This window comes from Hyla sarda, chromosome 9 (genome assembly GCF_029499605.1).
Source record: "Hyla sarda isolate aHylSar1 chromosome 9, aHylSar1.hap1, whole genome shotgun sequence".
Classification (NCBI taxonomy): Eukaryota; Metazoa; Chordata; class Amphibia; order Anura; family Hylidae; genus Hyla; species Hyla sarda.
Genome location: NC_079197.1, coordinates 4,855,053 through 4,873,367, shown reverse-complemented (window position 1 = coordinate 4,873,367; position 18,315 = coordinate 4,855,053). Strand labels below are relative to the sequence as shown.

At 45.8% G+C, this 18,315-nt stretch overlaps 1 protein-coding gene and 1 long non-coding RNA gene across 12 annotated transcripts in view; one reads left to right on the top strand and one right to left on the bottom strand.

Annotated features, from left to right (window-relative positions):
- LOC130290572 (transcription termination factor 1-like) overlaps window positions 1-12,516 on the top strand; it is a 234,798-nt gene extending 222,282 nt beyond the window's left edge. For 6 of the 8 annotated variants that reach the window (XM_056538399.1, XM_056538400.1, XM_056538396.1 and 3 more), the window contains 4 exons: window positions 9,701-9,766; window positions 10,718-10,800; window positions 11,799-11,878; window positions 11,963-12,516. In XM_056538399.1, coding sequence (XP_056394374.1) covers window positions 9,701-9,766; window positions 10,718-10,800; window positions 11,799-11,878; window positions 11,963-12,136 — 403 coding nt within the window. In that variant the 3' untranslated portion in view covers window positions 12,137-12,516. Of the gene's footprint in view, window positions 1-9,700; window positions 9,767-10,717; window positions 10,801-11,798; window positions 11,879-11,962 lie in introns of those variants that run through there. The other 2 variants (XR_008847630.1, XR_008847631.1) reach the window with 2 other exon arrangements.
- Window positions 1-18,315, bottom strand: part of LOC130290579 (uncharacterized) — a 102,458-nt gene that overhangs the window by 6,240 nt on the left and 77,903 nt on the right. The gene's annotated exons all lie outside the window — the stretch shown is intronic.

Sequence of the window (18,315 nt, the reverse complement as noted above, 5' to 3'; positions counted from 1 at the left end):
GAGAGGCATCACAGTACCAATCCGACCCCCAGTTTCAAGCAGAATGGAAACAAATCCAACTAGATACCGCTGAGAATATGATGAATTTAATCTTAAAAAGAAATGAGGAAGAATATAATTCTGTGACCACAGAATTATTGAAATGCAAGACAGAACTAAGGAAAAGACTTACCGAAGGACAATCGCAACAGTTCCTGCAGAAATTAGAAAAAAGACTTATCCCCATACAAGCAGAAATTAAGGAAAGAAAAAAAGACAAATTTCTGCGGGATAAGATGGACTACGAAAATGACCGCATTTTCGAATGGAAACAGGACAGAGAACAGAAAAAAAGAGTACCGAGGAAGAAATACACTAAACCACGGACCAAAAACAGAGAATACTGGACATCGGATACCGATTCCAGCTCTGCAGAAGAGAATGCTACCAGAGAGGAGGACAAGACAATAGAGGTTTCAAAAAACGCAAGAGCCCCGCCAGAAAACGCATCAGGCGGGGCAGAAAAAGGAAGAACACAAAGACCCATGTTACGCCGAGCGCTCCGGGTCCCCGCTCCTCCCCGGAGCGCTCGCTTCACTCCCTCCGCTGCAGCGCTCCGGTCACGTCCTCTGACCCGGGGCGCTGCGATCCCGCTGCCAGCCGGGATGCGATTCGCGATGCGGGTAGCGCCCGCTCGCGATGCGCACCCCGGCTCCCCTACCTGACTCGCTCCCCGTCTGTTCTGTCCCGGCGCGCGCGGCCCCGCTCCCTAGGGCGCGCGCGCGCCGGGTCTCTGCGATTTAAAGGGCCACTGCGCCGCTGATTGGCGCAGTGGTTCCAATTAGGGTTTTCACCTGTGCACTTCCCTATATTACCTCACTTCCCTTGCACTCCCTTGCCGGATCTTGTTGCCTTAGTGCCAGTGAAAGCGTTCCTTGTGTGTTCCTTGCCTGTGTTTCCAGACCTTCTGCCGTTGCCCCTGACTACGATCCTTGCTGCCTGCCCCGACCTTCTGCTACGTCCGACCTTGCTTCTGCCTACTCCCTTGTACCGCGCCTATCTTCAGCAGCCAGAGAGGTGAGCCGTTGCTAGTGGATACGACCTGGTCACTACCGCCGCAGCAAGACCATCCCGCTTTGCGGCGGGCTCTGGTGAAAACCAGTAGTGGCTTAGAACCGGTCCACTAGCACGGTCCACGCCAATCCCTCTCTGGCACAGAGGGTCCACTACCTGCCAGCCGGCATCGTGACAGTAGATCCGGCCATGGATCCCGCTGAAGTTCCTCTGCCAGTTGTCGCTGACCTCACCACGGTGGTCGCCCAGCAGTCACAACAGATAGCGCAACAAGGCCAACAGCTGTCTCAACTGACCGTTATGCTACAACAGTTGCTACCACAGCTTCAGCAGTCATCTCCTCCGCCAGCTCCTGCACCTCCTCCGCAGCGAGTGGCCGCTCCTGGGATACGCTTATCCTTGCCGGATAAATTTGATGGGGACTCTAAGTTTTGCCGTGGCTTTCTTTCCCAATGTTCCCTGCATCTGGAGATGATGTCGGACCTGTTTCCCACTGAAAGGTCTAAGGTGGCTTTCGTAGTCAGTCTTCTGTCCGGAAAAGCCCTGTCATGGGCCACACCGCTCTGGGACCGCAATGACCCCGTCACTGCCTCTGTACACTCCTTCTTCTCGGAAATCCGAAGTGTCTTTGAGGAACCTGCCCGAGCCTCTTCTGCTGAGACTGCCCTGTTGAACCTGGTCCAGGGTAATTCTTCCGTTGGCGAGTATGCCGTACAATTCCGTACACTTGCTTCAGAATTGTCCTGGAATAATGAGGCCCTCTGCGCGACCTTCAAAAAAGGCCTATCCAGCAACATTAAAGATGTTCTGGCCGCACGAGAAATTCCTGCTAATCTACATGAACTTATTCACCTAGCCACTCGCATTGACATGCGTTTTTCTGAAAGGCGTCAGGAACTCCGCCAAGATATGGACTCTGTTCGCACGAGGCGTTTCGTCTCCTCGGCTCCTCTCTCCTCTGGTCCCCTGCAATCTGTTCCTGTGCCTCCCGCCGTGGAGGCTATGCAGGTCGACCGGTCTCGCCTGACACCTCAAGAGAGGACACGACGCCGTATGGAGAACCTCTGCCTGTACTGTGCTAGTACCGAACACTTCCTGAGGGATTGTCCTATCCGTCCTCCCCGCCTGGAAAGACGTACGCTGACTCCGCACAAAGGTGAGACAGTCCTTGATGTCTACTCTGCTTCTCCACGTCTTACTGTGCCTGTGCGGATGTCTGCCTCTGCCTTCTCCTTCTCTACAGTGGCCTTCTTGGACTCTGGATCTGCAGGAAATTTTATTTTGGCCTCTCTCGTCAACAGGTTCAACATCCCGGTGACCAGTCTCGCCAGACCCCTCTACATCAATTGTGTAAATAATGAAAGATTGGACTGTACCATACGTTTCCGCACGGAGCCCCTTCTTATGAGCATCGGATCTCATCATGAGAGGATTGAACTTTTGGTCCTCCCCAATTGCACCTCGGAGATTCTCCTTGGACTTCCCTGGCTTCAACTTCATTCCCCAACCCTGGATTGGTCCACTGGGGAGATCAAGAGTTGGGGGTCCTCTTGTTCCAAGAACTGTCTAAAACCGGTTCCCAGTAACCCTTGCCGTAACTCTGTGGTTCCTCCAGTAACCGGTCTCCCTAAGGCCTATATGGACTTCGCGGATGTTTTCTGCAAAAAACAAGCTGAGACTCTACCTCCTCACAGGCCTTATGATTGCCCTATCGACCTCCTCCCGGGTACTACTCCACCCCGGGGCAGAATTTATCCTCTCTCTGCCCCAGAGACTCTTGCCATGTCCGAATACGTCCAGGAGAATCTAAAAAAGGGCTTTATCCGTAAATCCTCCTCTCCTGCCGGAGCCGGATTTTTCTTTGTGTCCAAAAAAGATGGCTCCCTACGTCCTTGCATTGACTACCGCGGTCTTAATAAAATCACGGTTAAGAACCGCTACCCCTTACCCCTCATCTCTGAACTCTTTGATCGCCTCCAAGGTGCCCACATCTTCACTAAATTGGACTTAAGAGGCGCCTATAACCTCATCCGCATCAGAGAGGGGGACGAGTGGAAAACGGCATTTAACACCAGAGATGGACACTTTGAGTATCTGGTCATGCCCTTTGGACTGTGCAATGCCCCTGCCGTCTTCCAAGACTTTGTCAATGAAATTTTTCGTGATCTGTTATACTCCTGTGTTGTTGTATATCTGGACGATATCCTAATTTTTTCTGCCAATCTAGAAGAACACCGCCAGCATGTCCGTATGGTTCTTCAGAGACTTCGTGACAACCAACTCTATGCCAAAATTGAGAAATGTCTGTTTGAATGCCAATCTCTTCCTTTTCTAGGATATTTGGTCTCTGGCCAGGGACTACAGATGGATCCAGACAAACTCTCTGCCGTCTTAGATTGGCCACGCCCCTCCGGACTCCGTGCTATCCAACGCTTTTTGGGGTTCGCCAATTATTACAGGCAATTTATTCCACATTTTTCTACCATTGTGGCTCCTATCGTGGCTTTAACCAAAAAAAATGCTGATCCCAAGTCCTGGCCTCCTCAAGCAGAAGACTCCTTTAAACGACTCAAGTCTGCCTTTTCTTCGGCTCCCGTGCTCTCCAGACCTGACCCTTCCAAACCCTTCCTATTGGAGGTTGATGCCTCCTCAGTGGGAGCTGGAGCTGTTCTTCTACAAAAAAATTCTTCCGGGCATGCTGTCACTTGTGGTTTTTTCTCTAGGACCTTCTCTCCAGCGGAGAGGAACTACTCCATCGGGGATCGAGAGCTTCTAGCCATTAAATTAGCACTTGAGGAATGGAGGCATCTGCTGGAGGGATCAAGATTTCCTGTTATTATCTACACCGACCACAAGAACCTCTCCTACCTCCAGTCTGCCCAACGGCTGAATCCTCGCCAGGCCCGGTGGTCTCTGTTCTTTGCCCGATTTAATTTTGAGATTCACTTTCGTCCTGCCGATAAGAACATTAGGGCCGATGCTCTCTCTCGTTCCTCGGATGCCTCAGAAGTTGATCTCCCTCCGCAACACATCATTCCACCTGACTGCCTGATCTCCACTTCTCCTGCCTCCATCAGGCAGACTCCTCCAGGAAAGACCTTTGTTTCTCCACGCCAACGCCTCGGAATCCTCAAATGGGGTCACTCCTCCCATCTCGCAGGTCATGCGGGCATCAAGAAATCTGTGCAACTCATCTCCCGCTTCTATTGGTGGCCGACTCTGGAGACGGATGTTGGGGACTTTGTGCGAGCCTGCACTATCTGTGCCCGGGATAAGACTCCTCGCCAGAAGCCCGCTGGTTTTCTTCATCCTCTGCCTGTCCCCGAACAGCCTTGGTCTCTGATTGGTATGGATTTTATTACTGATTTACCCCCTTCCCGTGGCAACACCGTTATTTGGGTGGTCGTTGATCGATTCTCCAAAATGGCACATTTCATCCCTCTTCCTGGTCTTCCTTCTGCGCCTCAGTTGGCTAAACAATTTTTTGTACACATTTTTCGTCTTCACGGGTTGCCTACGCAGATTGTCTCGGATAGAGGGGTCCAATTCGTGTCTAAATTCTGGAGGGCTCTCTGTAAACAACTCAAGATTAAATTAAATTTTTCCTCTGCATATCATCCCCAGTCCAATGGACAAGTAGAAAGAATTAACCAGATCCTGGGTGATTATTTGCGACATTTTGTTTCCTCCCGCCAGGATGACTGGGCAGATCTCCTTCCATGGGCCGAATTCTCGTATAACTTCAGGGTCTCTGAATCTTCCTCCAAATCCCCATTTTTCGTGGTGTACGGCCGTCACCCTCTTCCCCCCCTCCCTACCCCCTTGCCCTCTGGTCTGCCCGCTGTGGATGAAATTTCTCGTGACCTTTCCATTATATGGAGAGAGACCCAAAATTCTCTCTTACAGGCTTCTTCACGCATGAAGAGGTTCGCGGATAAGAAAAGAAGAGCTCCCCCCGTTTTTTCCCCTGGAGACAAGGTATGGCTCTCCGCTAAATATGTCCGCTTCCGTGTCCCTAGCTACAAGTTGGGACCACGCTATCTTGGTCCTTTCAAAATTTTGTGTCAAATTAATCCTGTCTCTTATAAACTTCTTCTTCCTCCTTCTCTTCGTATCCCTAATGCCTTTCACGTCTCTCTTCTCAAACCACTCATCCTCAACCGTTTTTCTCCCAAATCTGTTCCTCCCACTCCTGTTTCCGGCTCCTCGGACGTCTTCTCGGTCAAGGAAATTTTGGCTGCCAAAAAGGTCAGAGGGAAAAATTTTTTTTTAGTAGACTGGGAGGGTTGTGGTCCTGAAGAGAGATCCTGGGAACCTGAGGACAACATCCTTGACAAAAGTCTGCTCCTCAGGTTCTCAGGCTCCAAGAAGAGGGGGAGACCCAAGGGGGGGGGTACTGTTACGCCGAGCGCTCCGGGTCCCCGCTCCTCCCCGGAGCGCTCGCTTCACTCCCTCCGCTGCAGCGCTCCGGTCACGTCCTCTGACCCGGGGCGCTGCGATCCCGCTGCCAGCCGGGATGCGATTCGCGATGCGGGTAGCGCCCGCTCGCGATGCGCACCCCGGCTCCCCTACCTGACTCGCTCCCCGTCTGTTCTGTCCCGGCGCGCGCGGCCCCGCTCCCTAGGGCGCGCGCGCGCCGGGTCTCTGCGATTTAAAGGGCCACTGCGCCGCTGATTGGCGCAGTGGTTCCAATTAGGGTTTTCACCTGTGCACTTCCCTATATTACCTCACTTCCCTTGCACTCCCTTGCCGGATCTTGTTGCCTTAGTGCCAGTGAAAGCGTTCCTTGTGTGTTCCTTGCCTGTGTTTCCAGACCTTCTGCCGTTGCCCCTGACTACGATCCTTGCTGCCTGCCCCGACCTTCTGCTACGTCCGACCTTGCTTCTGCCTACTCCCTTGTACCGCGCCTATCTTCAGCAGCCAGAGAGGTGAGCCGTTGCTAGTGGATACGACCTGGTCACTACCGCCGCAGCAAGACCATCCCGCTTTGCGGCGGGCTCTGGTGAAAACCAGTAGTGGCTTAGAACCGGTCCACTAGCACGGTCCACGCCAATCCCTCTCTGGCACAGAGGGTCCACTACCTGCCAGCCGGCATCGTGACAACCCAGAAGACAAGTGACCTGGAACAAGAAAACATAAAAACCTCCACAGTACTTAATCTTTCCGACATCTCTTTGGATGATGACTGTTTGACATTATTGTCCAAAGGACTAAATTACTGTATCCCCGCCCCTTTCAATCCTGTGTCTTTTGAAGTGGACCTCTTTAAAGGAATAAGGAGAATAAATCTGCATAAATTCTTTGAGACAGCCACCAACAAAACCAGTAAACCAATTGTGGTTAAAGAAGGAGAAGTACAAGCCAGCATTGGCCCTTTAGGATTTTTCGCACCAGGAACCTTTTCACCATTTGAGCAAGAATGCCTTCTTGATCTGGTGAATATGGACAGAGAGAGCAACCCCATATTGCAGGAGGAAATTATACCCCCACCTGACACATTTAAAGGAGGGGTACCGTCCACTTTCACCCCCCAAATACAACCAGGGAGTAGCCTCGATATATTTTCTGCTCAGGTGATGAAAGATGTCAAATCCCTCATCTACCCCAGTACCACAAGTAATTTATCCCTGAAAGAACAAAAAGCACTCAAATGGCTCCGCACCAGACAAGATTTGGTCATCAAAAAAGCCGACAAAGGTGGGAGTGTAGTGGTGATGTCAAAAGAGTATTACCTGAAGGAAGCGCACCGTCAATTAAAGAACCAGGAGGTATACCTGCCCCTTGCCACGGATCCTACGAATAAAATAATTTCCAGGCTGAGAACATACTTGCACAAGAATGTGGAGAAAGGACTTCTAGACAAGAAGAAGGCTGAAAAGCTTATACCAGAATGCGCAAAAAAACCGCACTGGTATTTTTTACCTAAGGTTCACAAAAGCCTGGAATCTCCCCCGGGGAGACCCATTGTTGCAGGAATTGGGGCGCCCTTGGAATACCTCTCCCAGTATCTGGACTGGCTATTGAGACCTTTACTGGTAAGTGTACCTTCTTACCTGAAGGACACAGACAGCTTCCTAAAAACTCTAGACAGCACCCAATGGTCTGACTCCTACAAACTGGCCACCATTGATGTAGAGAGCCTCTATACCCGGATCCCACAAGAACTGGGGATCCGGGTAATAGGTGATTTCTTGATCACCGCCGGCAAAAGTGAAGCTTACACTAACTTTGTGAAAGAGGGTTTGGAGTTAATTCTCACCAACAATTGCTTCACATTTGATGGGGATTGGTACTCCCAGCGTACAGGTACGGCGATGGGGACTCCGGTCGCATGTACCTTCGCAAACCTTTTTTTGGCAGCACTTGAGCAGAAGATCATCTACAGTTCACAAAATCCTTATATCGGGCATATCAAATTGTACAGTCGCTTTGTGGACGATGTGTTTATTGCATGGGAAGGCGAAGAATACGAATTCAACGAGTTTGTGCAGTACCTTAATAATCACAACAGGATGAACATGTTCTTCACCAGTAAATTTTCAGCCGAAAAAATCGAATTTCTGGACGTAGAGATCCACATTAGAGAGGGCAACATAACCACTACAGGATACAGAAAGGAGACAGCCACCAACTCGTATCTCCACTACCAAAGTTATCATCCTCAGCACACAAAAAATGCTCTACCATACAGCCAATATCTCCGGATAAAAAAGATTAATAGTACAGAAGAAGGTTTTATAAAACAAGCTGACGAACTCACCAACAGATTCCAAGAAAGAGGTTATCCTCCCAGATTACTAAAAGAAGCTCTGGAGAGAGTGAAAAAGATCCCCCGCAGTGACTTGATCAACAAAAAATATAAGAAAAATAAAAAACACGCCACGTCTGCTAAAACGGAAAAAGACATTGAAGAGCAGAGATTTGTTTTTTCCTTCCAATATAACCCTCTTGCCACTGTCATCAGAAAAGCTCTCCTCAATAATTGGCACATTCTTGAAAGAGATCCTGTCCTACAAAAAGCCGCAATGAAAAAACCGCTGGTCACTTTTCGCAGGAGTGAAAGTCTGAAAAACCAATTAGTCTCCTCCTCTTTCTCCAGCAAAAAACTTGGCGAGAACTGGATAGCGAAAAATGAATTAAAAGGAAACTACAAATGTGGGACATGTATCCACTGCCCCCAGATGTACAGAGGCGCCTACATCAAATTGGGAAACTGTGACATTTCTATACATGACTTTATTTTCTGCAGATCAGAATGGGTCATATATGCGATCCTATGTCCCTGCAAAAGGTATTACATAGGGTCCACCAAACGCTGCCTTTTTTCTAGATTCAGGGAGCACAAACGGTCCCTTAAAACAGGGATCGGCTCGGCCAGACTAATCGAGCATATGAAGGCTCACCACAACAGTGATGAAAAAACACTGATTTTCTGCGGCTTAGAAAAAATAGCCACCGGGGGCACAGCCAGAGAGAAAGTCCTCCGACAGCGAGAGGCACATTGGATCATTAAGACCGATGCCATGGGCATTTTGGGGCTTAATGATCGCAACGAGCTTACAGTATTTCTGTGAGCTCCAGTGTATGACGCCCCGTACACTGACATGAACTAATTCTGCAATCCACGTGTACTTAAAGACTTCCCCTTTTTGTTTGAATTTATCTCACTCCCCCCTTACACATTTTTTATTCATATTGCAACTTCTTCGTTTTTATCCACTTTGATAACATTTTTTGTGAATGTCAATCACGTACCTGAACAGGTACACTAGTCTCCTCCTACCGAGGATGACGTCATAGGAGCGCCCAGATAAAGGATGCGCTTAGACAGACACGAGGTGAGGCCCGAAGAAGCGGTTTTAACCGCGAAACGAGCTCGTAGCTGTCTCCGCTCAGCTCCGGCTGTAGCGATCTCTCCGTATCATCTCCCGTACAGCGGCCGGCCGTACATGGACTAACTCAGTGACACAGCGCAAGAAGGGTGAGTGCAGAAGCAACCTTTTTCTCACTTTGATATTTTGGACATTGTTCTCTCCTGCTTTCTTGCACCACCCCGCCCCATACCTCCGACTTCCCCTGTTACAGTGCATACACTCCCAGATATTGTGGGTGACCGCGGTGCGGTCCTATCTCTCTATCTCCCCTCCACAATAACTACTATAATACTGCTCCTATATACAAGAATATAACTACTATAATACTGCCTCCTATATACAAGAATATAACTACTATAATACTGCTCCTATATATAAGAATATAACTACTATAATACTGTCCCCTATGTACAATAATATAACTACTATAATACTGTCCCCTGTGTACAATAATATAACTACTACTAATAATACTGCTATGAATCTGTATTTATATAGCACCCTCATATTGCACAGCACAATGTTATACTATAATGCGTGCTCCTGTTGCGGTGCAGGTGACGTTTCGTGAGGCGTTGCAGCCTTGCACAGGTTCTTAAAGTAAACCTTGGATGGAGCCTTCTTTCCCGTGGGCTCCATAGTAGCCATAATCTGTCCAGTGCTGTTTATGAACCTCTCTCCAGGAATCCCTGGTGACTGTATTATTGTTTGTCTACCATTAACCACGTATTAATATAGAAATGTCTTATAATCTACTTGTGTCTAATTCACAGGATGTATGAATCCAATGTGAGGGACTCCCGGGACCTAAAATGGGATAAGCTGTGTGACGACATTGGGTAATGGTCATTGTGTCCTATGGTTTAGCATTGGTCACAGTTTATATCACCCATCATAACCATAAGATCAATGGGGCAGATTTATCAAAACCTGTCCGGAGGAAAAATTGCTGTGTTGCCCATAGTAACCAATCAGATCGCTGCTTTTATTTTTAACAAGGACTCTAATTATTAACGGAGCGATCTGATTGGTTGCTGTGGGCAACTCAGCAACTTTTACTCTGGAGAAGTTTTGATAAATCTCCCCCAATGAGTCTATAGAGACAAAATGGTAGATTACTAATGGCTGCTGGTAAAGATCTTCTATGGTGTGGGGGTCCTAGGTGCCCTGGGTCACTGCCTGGGGGCAGGGAGAAAAGGCAGCTGCTTTAAGCATAGTTCTTTAAGAATGGGTTTCTCCACTTAAAGGGGTATCGCCATCTTCAGTTTTGATGCCATAGTCCCAGCAATTGTACTTCCACCAATCATGAGAACAGGGACAAGATTGTCCCTGAAATGTGCACATGGAAGCATCCTGCGCTCCAGTCATTCTTTATGGGACCGCAGACAATCGCTCAGTGCTGAACTTGGTGATGTTCGGCAGCTCAATAGAGGTTGAATGGAGTGCAGTTTGTGCCATTAATGCTGGGGGACGTTTTTGGCCTTGTTCTCTGTATTCCAGCTTTCCAACCCATAACTATTTATTATCCCCAAACATATTGATAGGACATAACAACTTGGCAGTACCCCTTTAAATGTAATTTTGTGTAATTGGGGACTTCTTCACGGCTCTAGATAAGCTGTAAAGAAGTGGTTGCTAAGGGGTTAAACAATAGTTGAGATGTGACGGTACAGTAAAGTCAAAGGGAAGAGCAGTCTGGCAGTAATAATTACATTTTCCTGAATATACATTTGAGAACCTCCTAATAAATGATGTATTCACGTCATCACATGAGCTGTTTGATTTTTCAGAAATATCCCCACGTACATTGTCCAAAGGAAATATAGGAAGTTAAAATTGATAATCAAAGGATGGGAGAAAATGCGTTTATACGGTAGGTGTAGGCGTAACAGCCTCTAAGAATGTGTTTGAATGGGCCAGTAGGCATTGTATGGTCAGACTCTGGGTCATATACTGGCAACCATAATTGTGACCATCTGACCAAAAAACATCAGTGTAAGGCCCCGAGGGTGGAGACAGGTTTAGATACAGGCAAAGGTCCGGAGCTGGCAGCAAACTAGTGTAGGCCAGGACAGGCGGCACAGGTTTATAGTTTTTGGTGTACTTGCACCTTATCTATTAAAAAGGTGCACACAGTATGATGAATTGGGCGCACCTCCACAGGTGTCATGCAAGTATGTTGTTGAAAGTACTTTTTTTTAAGCCAGCCCAATGATAGTGTAGATGTATGCCTAACTGCGCAAATGATATTCATGACCAATGCAAAAAAGTAACCATAAAGTGCAAAGTGCTCTACTACAAATGAGTTTTGGAAATGTCTACACCAAAAGGAGGAACCACTAAACTGCAGAAAATATGGGCCCAGTATACACAACAAAACCTGTGCAGATCCAATGATTGATCCTCCATACCTTATAAAAACTAATGCTCAGGCAAAAGTGGAGCTGGTGTGGCTGCCTCTAAAAGATGGTACCAGAAGGTGGTTGGCAGGGGGCAGGTTTTGGGAGAACTTAGAGAAACAGACAGGCAGAGTAACAGCAGCAGGAGAGGAAAGAGCAAAGGGGGGAGACCTGGGCCGGACCACGGTGATCAGGTAAACCAGTGACTGTACCTACCAGAAGGCGGTGCACACCAACAAAGACAAGCCACCGGCATTACACTTACCTGCTGAGACTTGGAGTCATGGTAGGTCACCAGGTGATCTTACATTAAGCTTGTGCACAGTAAGAAGACACATGTCCGCCTGTATGGGAGATGCTTCTGAGGTTGCCCGGGGATACCCTTCTTCCACCTAAATTTTTTCTTATTTAAGAGAAAAATGCTTTTTTTGTTATTTTTTTCCCCCTGATCTTTCATGTTCCTCCCTCTTAGAAATTGTGGATTGCTTGTACAATGAGAAGCTGCCAAAGCTGGAAGCCAAGTTGTCTGCTGCAGAAGAAATCCCCATAGAGGTTTGTACTTGTTGCCCGGTCTCCCCATGGCAGAGTATTGTATTCTCATTTGTAAATCTAATGCTGCTTTTTACACTTCCACAGCCCAAGAAGAAAAACAAGTTCTTAATCAGCGAAATATTTCAGGAATGGTCTGAATTAGATGAAACCTGGAGAAAAGCAGGATCCACTGCTAAAGTCAGACATAAGGGAGGCGAAGGTCACCCTGGAGATGCCACATGGCCAGTTCCTTCTGGTCCACAGTGCACTGATGTCTAGCTGGTATTGTTGCCTTTGCCCGGCCTGCCACATTGTATTCATTCAAGCCCTCAGTTTTGTTTCCGCACACGTGTAGCACTTATCAGTGCTATCTATTTTCTTTATTGCACTTCTATCCATAGCGACGCACCCTGATGCTCTACAATGTGATGGACTCCCATGTTTTTTCATAATCCTTATTACATATCACCAGTTGTATTATGTTCTCCTTCAGTTTTCTGGGTGTTCTTTTATGCCATTGCATATGTGAAGGGCCTTGTTCTATTAATCTTCTGCTTTATTCTGTACACTTCAAGTGCATTTTCTATGTTTGTTTATACCTTCTATTTAATAAAAAGAGTTTTGTTAAAAACAAAGAATGTCCACAATGTGGTTAAACGACTTACCGGTACTTGTCAATGTGAATTAAACTTCTTTTGTTATAATCCAAACTACAAAGTGGTGTCAGTTGTAGTAGAAAAGGTTCTGTGCTTACAAAAAGTGCAAAAAAAAAAGGGGATATTCCAAATTAATTCCAAAAGTTATAGTTGGCCAATATCAACACTAGAGATGAGCGAACTTACAGTAAATTCGATTCGTCATGAACTTCTCGGCTCGGCAGTTGATGACTTATCCTGCATAAATAAGTTCAGCTTTCAGGTGCTCCGGTGGGCTGGAAAAGGTGGATACAGTCCTAGGAAAGAGTCTCCTAGGACTGTATCCACCTTTTCCAGCCCACGGGAGCACCGGAAAGCTGAACTAATTTATGCAGGAAAAGTCATCAACTGCCAAGCCGAGAAGTTCGTGACGAATCGAATTTACTGTAAGTTCGCTCATCTCTAATCAACACCTTTGGGAAATACTAAACAAATTCAATTTGTTCTGATCTCTAGTAGCACTTTTGTAATGTGTGTTTGTGTTAAGGTATAGATGATATTTTGACCCATATTCCACTCATTTCAGAGTATAATCTAATCCTTCTCACAACACTATGAACCCTGTAGATAAACCTAATAAAGCTTAAAGGGGTACTCCGGTGAAAACCTTTTTTCTTTTAAATCAACTGGTGGCAGAAAGTTAAAGATATTTGTAAATGACTTCTATTAAAAAATCTTAATCCTTCCAGTACTTATTAGCTGCTGAATGCTACAGAGGAAATTCCTTTCTTTTTGGAACACAGTGCTCTCTGCTGACATCTCTGTCCATTTTAGCAACCATGCATAGCAGATGTATGCTAAGGGCAGCATGGTGGCTCAGTGGTTAGCACTGCTGCCTTGCAGTGCTGGGGACTTGGGTTCAAATCCCACTAAGGACAACAATAAATAAAGAGTTATTATTATTATAATAACGTCAGCAGAGAGAACTGTGCTTGTGATGTCATCAGAGAGCATTCCGAAAAGAATTTCCTCTGTAGTATTCAGCAGCTAATAAGTACAGGAAGGATTAAGATTTTTTAATAGAAGTAATTTACAAATATGTTTAACTTTCTGCCACCAGTTTATTTAAAAGAAAAAAAGGTTTTCACCGGAGTACCCCTTTAACTTTTAATATATTCTTAAAAGGTGATGTGACTTTAAAATGACTAATATTGCCATGGTGACAGCAATATAAATAATTATTGCCAGTACTCATAAATGCAGAGTGACTTGTTGTCTGCTCCATCACAGATGTGCCGCGCTGGTTATAAGAATATAAAAAGTGTGGTAGGATTGGCCTCTGGCTGCAGTCCTGGGGCTCACATGTAAGTTGCACCGCGACATGAAGGACCATTAAAACATTAACAGACACAGCTCCTCTGACATGTTTTGCTCTGACCGAGCTTCTTCAGAGGTCTAGGCCAGTGGTCCCCAAACTTTGGCCCTCCAGATGTTGCAAAACTACAATTCCCAGCATGCCTGGACAGCCGTTGGCTGTCCAGGCATGCTGGGAATTGTAGTTTTGCAACATCTGGAGGGCCACAGTTTGGAACTACTGGTCTAGGCTAATGGCTGCTAAAATGGTGGTCGTTTGGTCTTTTATATCCTCGGTTGAAAATGTCAGATAAGGGTGGTGACAACACTATAAAAAAGAAAACCTACATCAGTACTACCCGAGAGGTCATCCAATCCTACTTCTCCTTATAAGAATGACATCCGGAGAAGAGAAACCAATCCACAACTTTGTTTACCTTTCAATATGGATTATCCTATCAAATGTTGCCACCTTAAAATCGGGCGTCATATAGAACCCTCCCTCTCCTAGTTATCACCCAATACCGCTAAGTTTACATTCAGTACCAATCATCACCTTTCTCTTTCCAATGATATTAGACCAAGGGTAAGTATTAGAGATTAGCGAATTTACAGTAAATTCGATTCGTCACAAACTTCTCGGCTCGGCAGTTCATGACTTTTCTTGCATAAATTAGTTCAGCTTTCCGGTGCTCCCGTGGGATGGAAAAGGTGGATACAGTCCTAGGAGACTCTTTCCTAGGACTGTATCCACCTTTTCCAGCCCACCGGAGCACCTGAAAGCTGAACTAAATTATGCAGGATAAGAAATCAACTGCCGAGCTGAGAAGTTCGTGACAAATCGAATTTACTGTAAATTCGCTCATCTCTAGTAAGTATCCCTCTTGGGCTATAGCTGATATGACAACAACAGAGAGGAATATGGTATCAGTGGCTGAACACTAATAAAAATCACTCCAATTTAGGATATAAGTCAAAAAGGATAAAATTTAGATTGTATGGACCAACAGTAGGGCCCACTAAATAATCCTAAGGGAGAACATCATTATACCGTGATCCCTCAAGTTACAATATTAATTGGTTCCAGGACGACCATTGTATGTTGAAACCATTGTATGTTGAGACCAGAACTCTATGGAAACCTGGTAATTGGTTCTGAAGCCCCAAAATGTCATCCAAAAATAGGAAAAAGTGAGGATTAAAGAATAATAAGTAGATAACTAATAGAGATAAAGCAAATCCTTACATATAAAAGTAATAAAGATCTGCTGGGAGCTGTAATCACTGTCTATTTCAGTGTTTCCCAACCAGGGCGCCTCCAGATGTTGCCGGGCATGCTGGGAGTTGTAGTTTTGCAACAGCTGGCGGCACCCTCTTTGGGAAACACTGGTCTATGTAGAGGACAGAAGCTTCTTCAGGGTCCTGTACAGAACGCGCAGTGTCCTAAAAAAAGGAAAATGTAGCCGCCCTCACCTAGTGTCCAAAGGAGCAGCTAACCCTGGCACAGGTAAAGAGTACAGAACATGTAGTACCTCCCTGTACTGTAGGGGGCGCTACCAGACACCAGTCAGTGCATACACTTCAGTAATACAGGTAAAGGGTAAAGAGTACAGAACATGTAATACATCCCTGTACTGTAGGGGGCGCTACCAGACACCAGTCACTGCATACACTTCAGTAATACAGGTAAAGTGTACAGAACATGTAATACCTCCCTGTACTGTAGGGGGCGCTATCAGACACCAGTCAGTGCATACACTTCAGTAATGCAGGTAAAGAGTACAGAACATGTAATACCTCCCTGTACTGTAGGGGGCGCTATCAGACACCAGTCAGTGCATACACTTCAGTAATACAGGTAAAGAGTACAGAACATGTAGTACCTCCCTGTACTGTAGGGGGCGCTACCAGACACCAGTCAGTGCATACACTTCAGTAATACAGGTAAAGATTACAGAACATGTAATACCTCCCTGTATTGTAGGGGGCGCTACCAGACACCAGTCAGTGTATACACTTCAGTAATACAGGTAAAGAGTACAGAACATGTCATACCTCCCTGTACTGTAGGGGGCGCTACCAGACACCAGTCAGTGCATACACCTCAGTAATACAGGTAAAGAGTACAGAACATGTAATACCTCCCTGTACTGTAGGGGGCACTACCAGACACCAGTCAGTGCATACACTTCAGTAATACAGGTAAAGAGTACAGAACATGTAATACCTCCCTGTACTGTAGGGGGCGCTATCAGACACCAGATATTGCATACACTTCAGTAATACAGGTAAAGAGTACAGAACATGTAATACCTCCCTGTACTGTAAGGGGCGCTACCAGACACCAGTCAGTGCATACACCTCAGTAAAACACGTAAAGAGTTCACCTAAGTCATCACCTTACCAATTTATACTGTAATATGAGGGTTGCCCTTTCATTAATTAATGAATTAAGATCGACCACACTAAACAGATGTCAGTATCAAATGTAGATTTATTTATATTTTTTTAAACTGCACCAGATTTGTTGAAACAGTGGTGAAGCACAGAATTTTTTAAAATAATTTTAGCCTTGTTTGCACCTTGTGTGCAGATTTTTTAATAGAAGTAATTTACAAATCCGTTTAACTTTCTGGCACAAGTTAATAAAAAAAAAAAAAGTTTTCCACCGGAGCACCCCTTTAAGGAGCACACACCTGTATATCTTGCTTGAAGTGGTTTTATTCCAGAAGGTACAAATCCAACATCCCGACACCAGACAGAGCCGGAGAGGCAGGAGCTATTCACCTGGATGACCGCAGTTTCACGTTGACGGGCGTTTCTTCAGGTCCGTGGTGATCGAAACGCCCTTTGTGCTCCTATTTCTTCTTTTGATACACATTATTTAGGGGTTATTCCCAGAGGAGTTGTATTTTCATTGCTAAAAATCGTGCACGACACAGAGTCACTATGGATGTGAGAATGTGTATGCTTTAATAAAGATTGTGAATTAGGACCTTTACTCTGAGAGCTGGAACCTTTTGTTCATCAGGCTATGTTCACATTGCAAAAAATTAGCAGAATGTCTGCCCGGAAAACACAAACATTCCACAAATTGACATGTTTTGTTGGCGCGAGCTCCGCTCTTTAAATCTGCTCCGTCTCCATAAACGGCAAATGAGTTCCGAGCAGATTCCCCTGAAAGAACGGACTTGTCCCTCAATGTAGGCCAGAATCAGGATTTCTGCAACAGAAAGCAATGGGACTGTGCTGCAACGATATTCCCAAGCAGAAGCCTTCTGCCAGGTTCCGCTCGGAAACTCGGTCATGTGAACACGCCATTAAAGGGGTACTCCGGTGGAAAACTTTATTTATTTTTTTCTATTTTTTTTTTTATCAACAGATTTGTAAATTACTTCTATTAAAAATCTTAATCCTTCCAGTACTTATTAGCTGTTGAATACTACAGAGGAAATTCATTTCTTTTTGGAACACAGTGCTCTCTGCTGACATCTCTGTCCATTTTAGGAACTGTCCCGAGTAGGAGAAAATCCCCATAGAAAACATATGCTGCTCTGGACAGTTCCTAAAATGGACAGAGATGTCAGCAGAGAGCACTGTGCTCATGATGTCAGCAGAGAGCTCTGTGTTCCAAAAAGAAAATAATTTCCTCTGTAGTATTCAGCAGCTAATAAGTACTGGAAGGATTAAACTTTTTTTAATAGAAGTAATTTACAAATCTGTTTAACTTTCTGGCACCAGTTGATTTAAAAAAAAAAAAATTAAATAAAAAAGTTTTCCACTGGAGTACCCCTTTATGGAGCCAATGGTTTAGGTACACTGCTCCAAATAAACACAGGACCCCTGAACTTTAACCCTATTAGAGAATTATTCCCATCTGGGACATTTATAGCATATTCTGTAAGTTTTTGGCGCCCTCTGGTCTGTCTGCGGCTGCCGGAGGTGATAAGGAACCTGCAAACTTGGGATTTACGGTAACGACACAGCTCGTGGTTCTGCGCTTTTTTTACACGACTCACATTAGAACAAATGTAAATGACACAGTATAAAATAACCTGCCCGACTGCGTTTAGCTTCCTTATTCCGAAAAATATGTGGGGTCCGAAAAAAAATGTGGGGTCTGCATCTATCAGATGTTTACGACCTATTCTGTAGAGAAGCCATATCATTTCCCGGATGAGAATCCTTTTTTAAAGGGATATTCTCATAATTAAAACATATCCAAACTAACGAACCATCTGGGGTCCGACCGCTGATCCTGAGGACCAAAATCCTGTGAATGAACGTTGAGGCAGCACGCATGCGCTCCATTCATTTTCCAACCAGTGCACCTCCAGCTGTTGCAGACCTACAACTCCCAAAGGCTGTCCGGGCATGCTGGGAGTTGTAGGTTTGCAACAGCTGGATGCACAATAGTTGGGAAACACTGGTCTATGGCGCTTATCTCAGTAATCAGAAGCCCCATAGAGA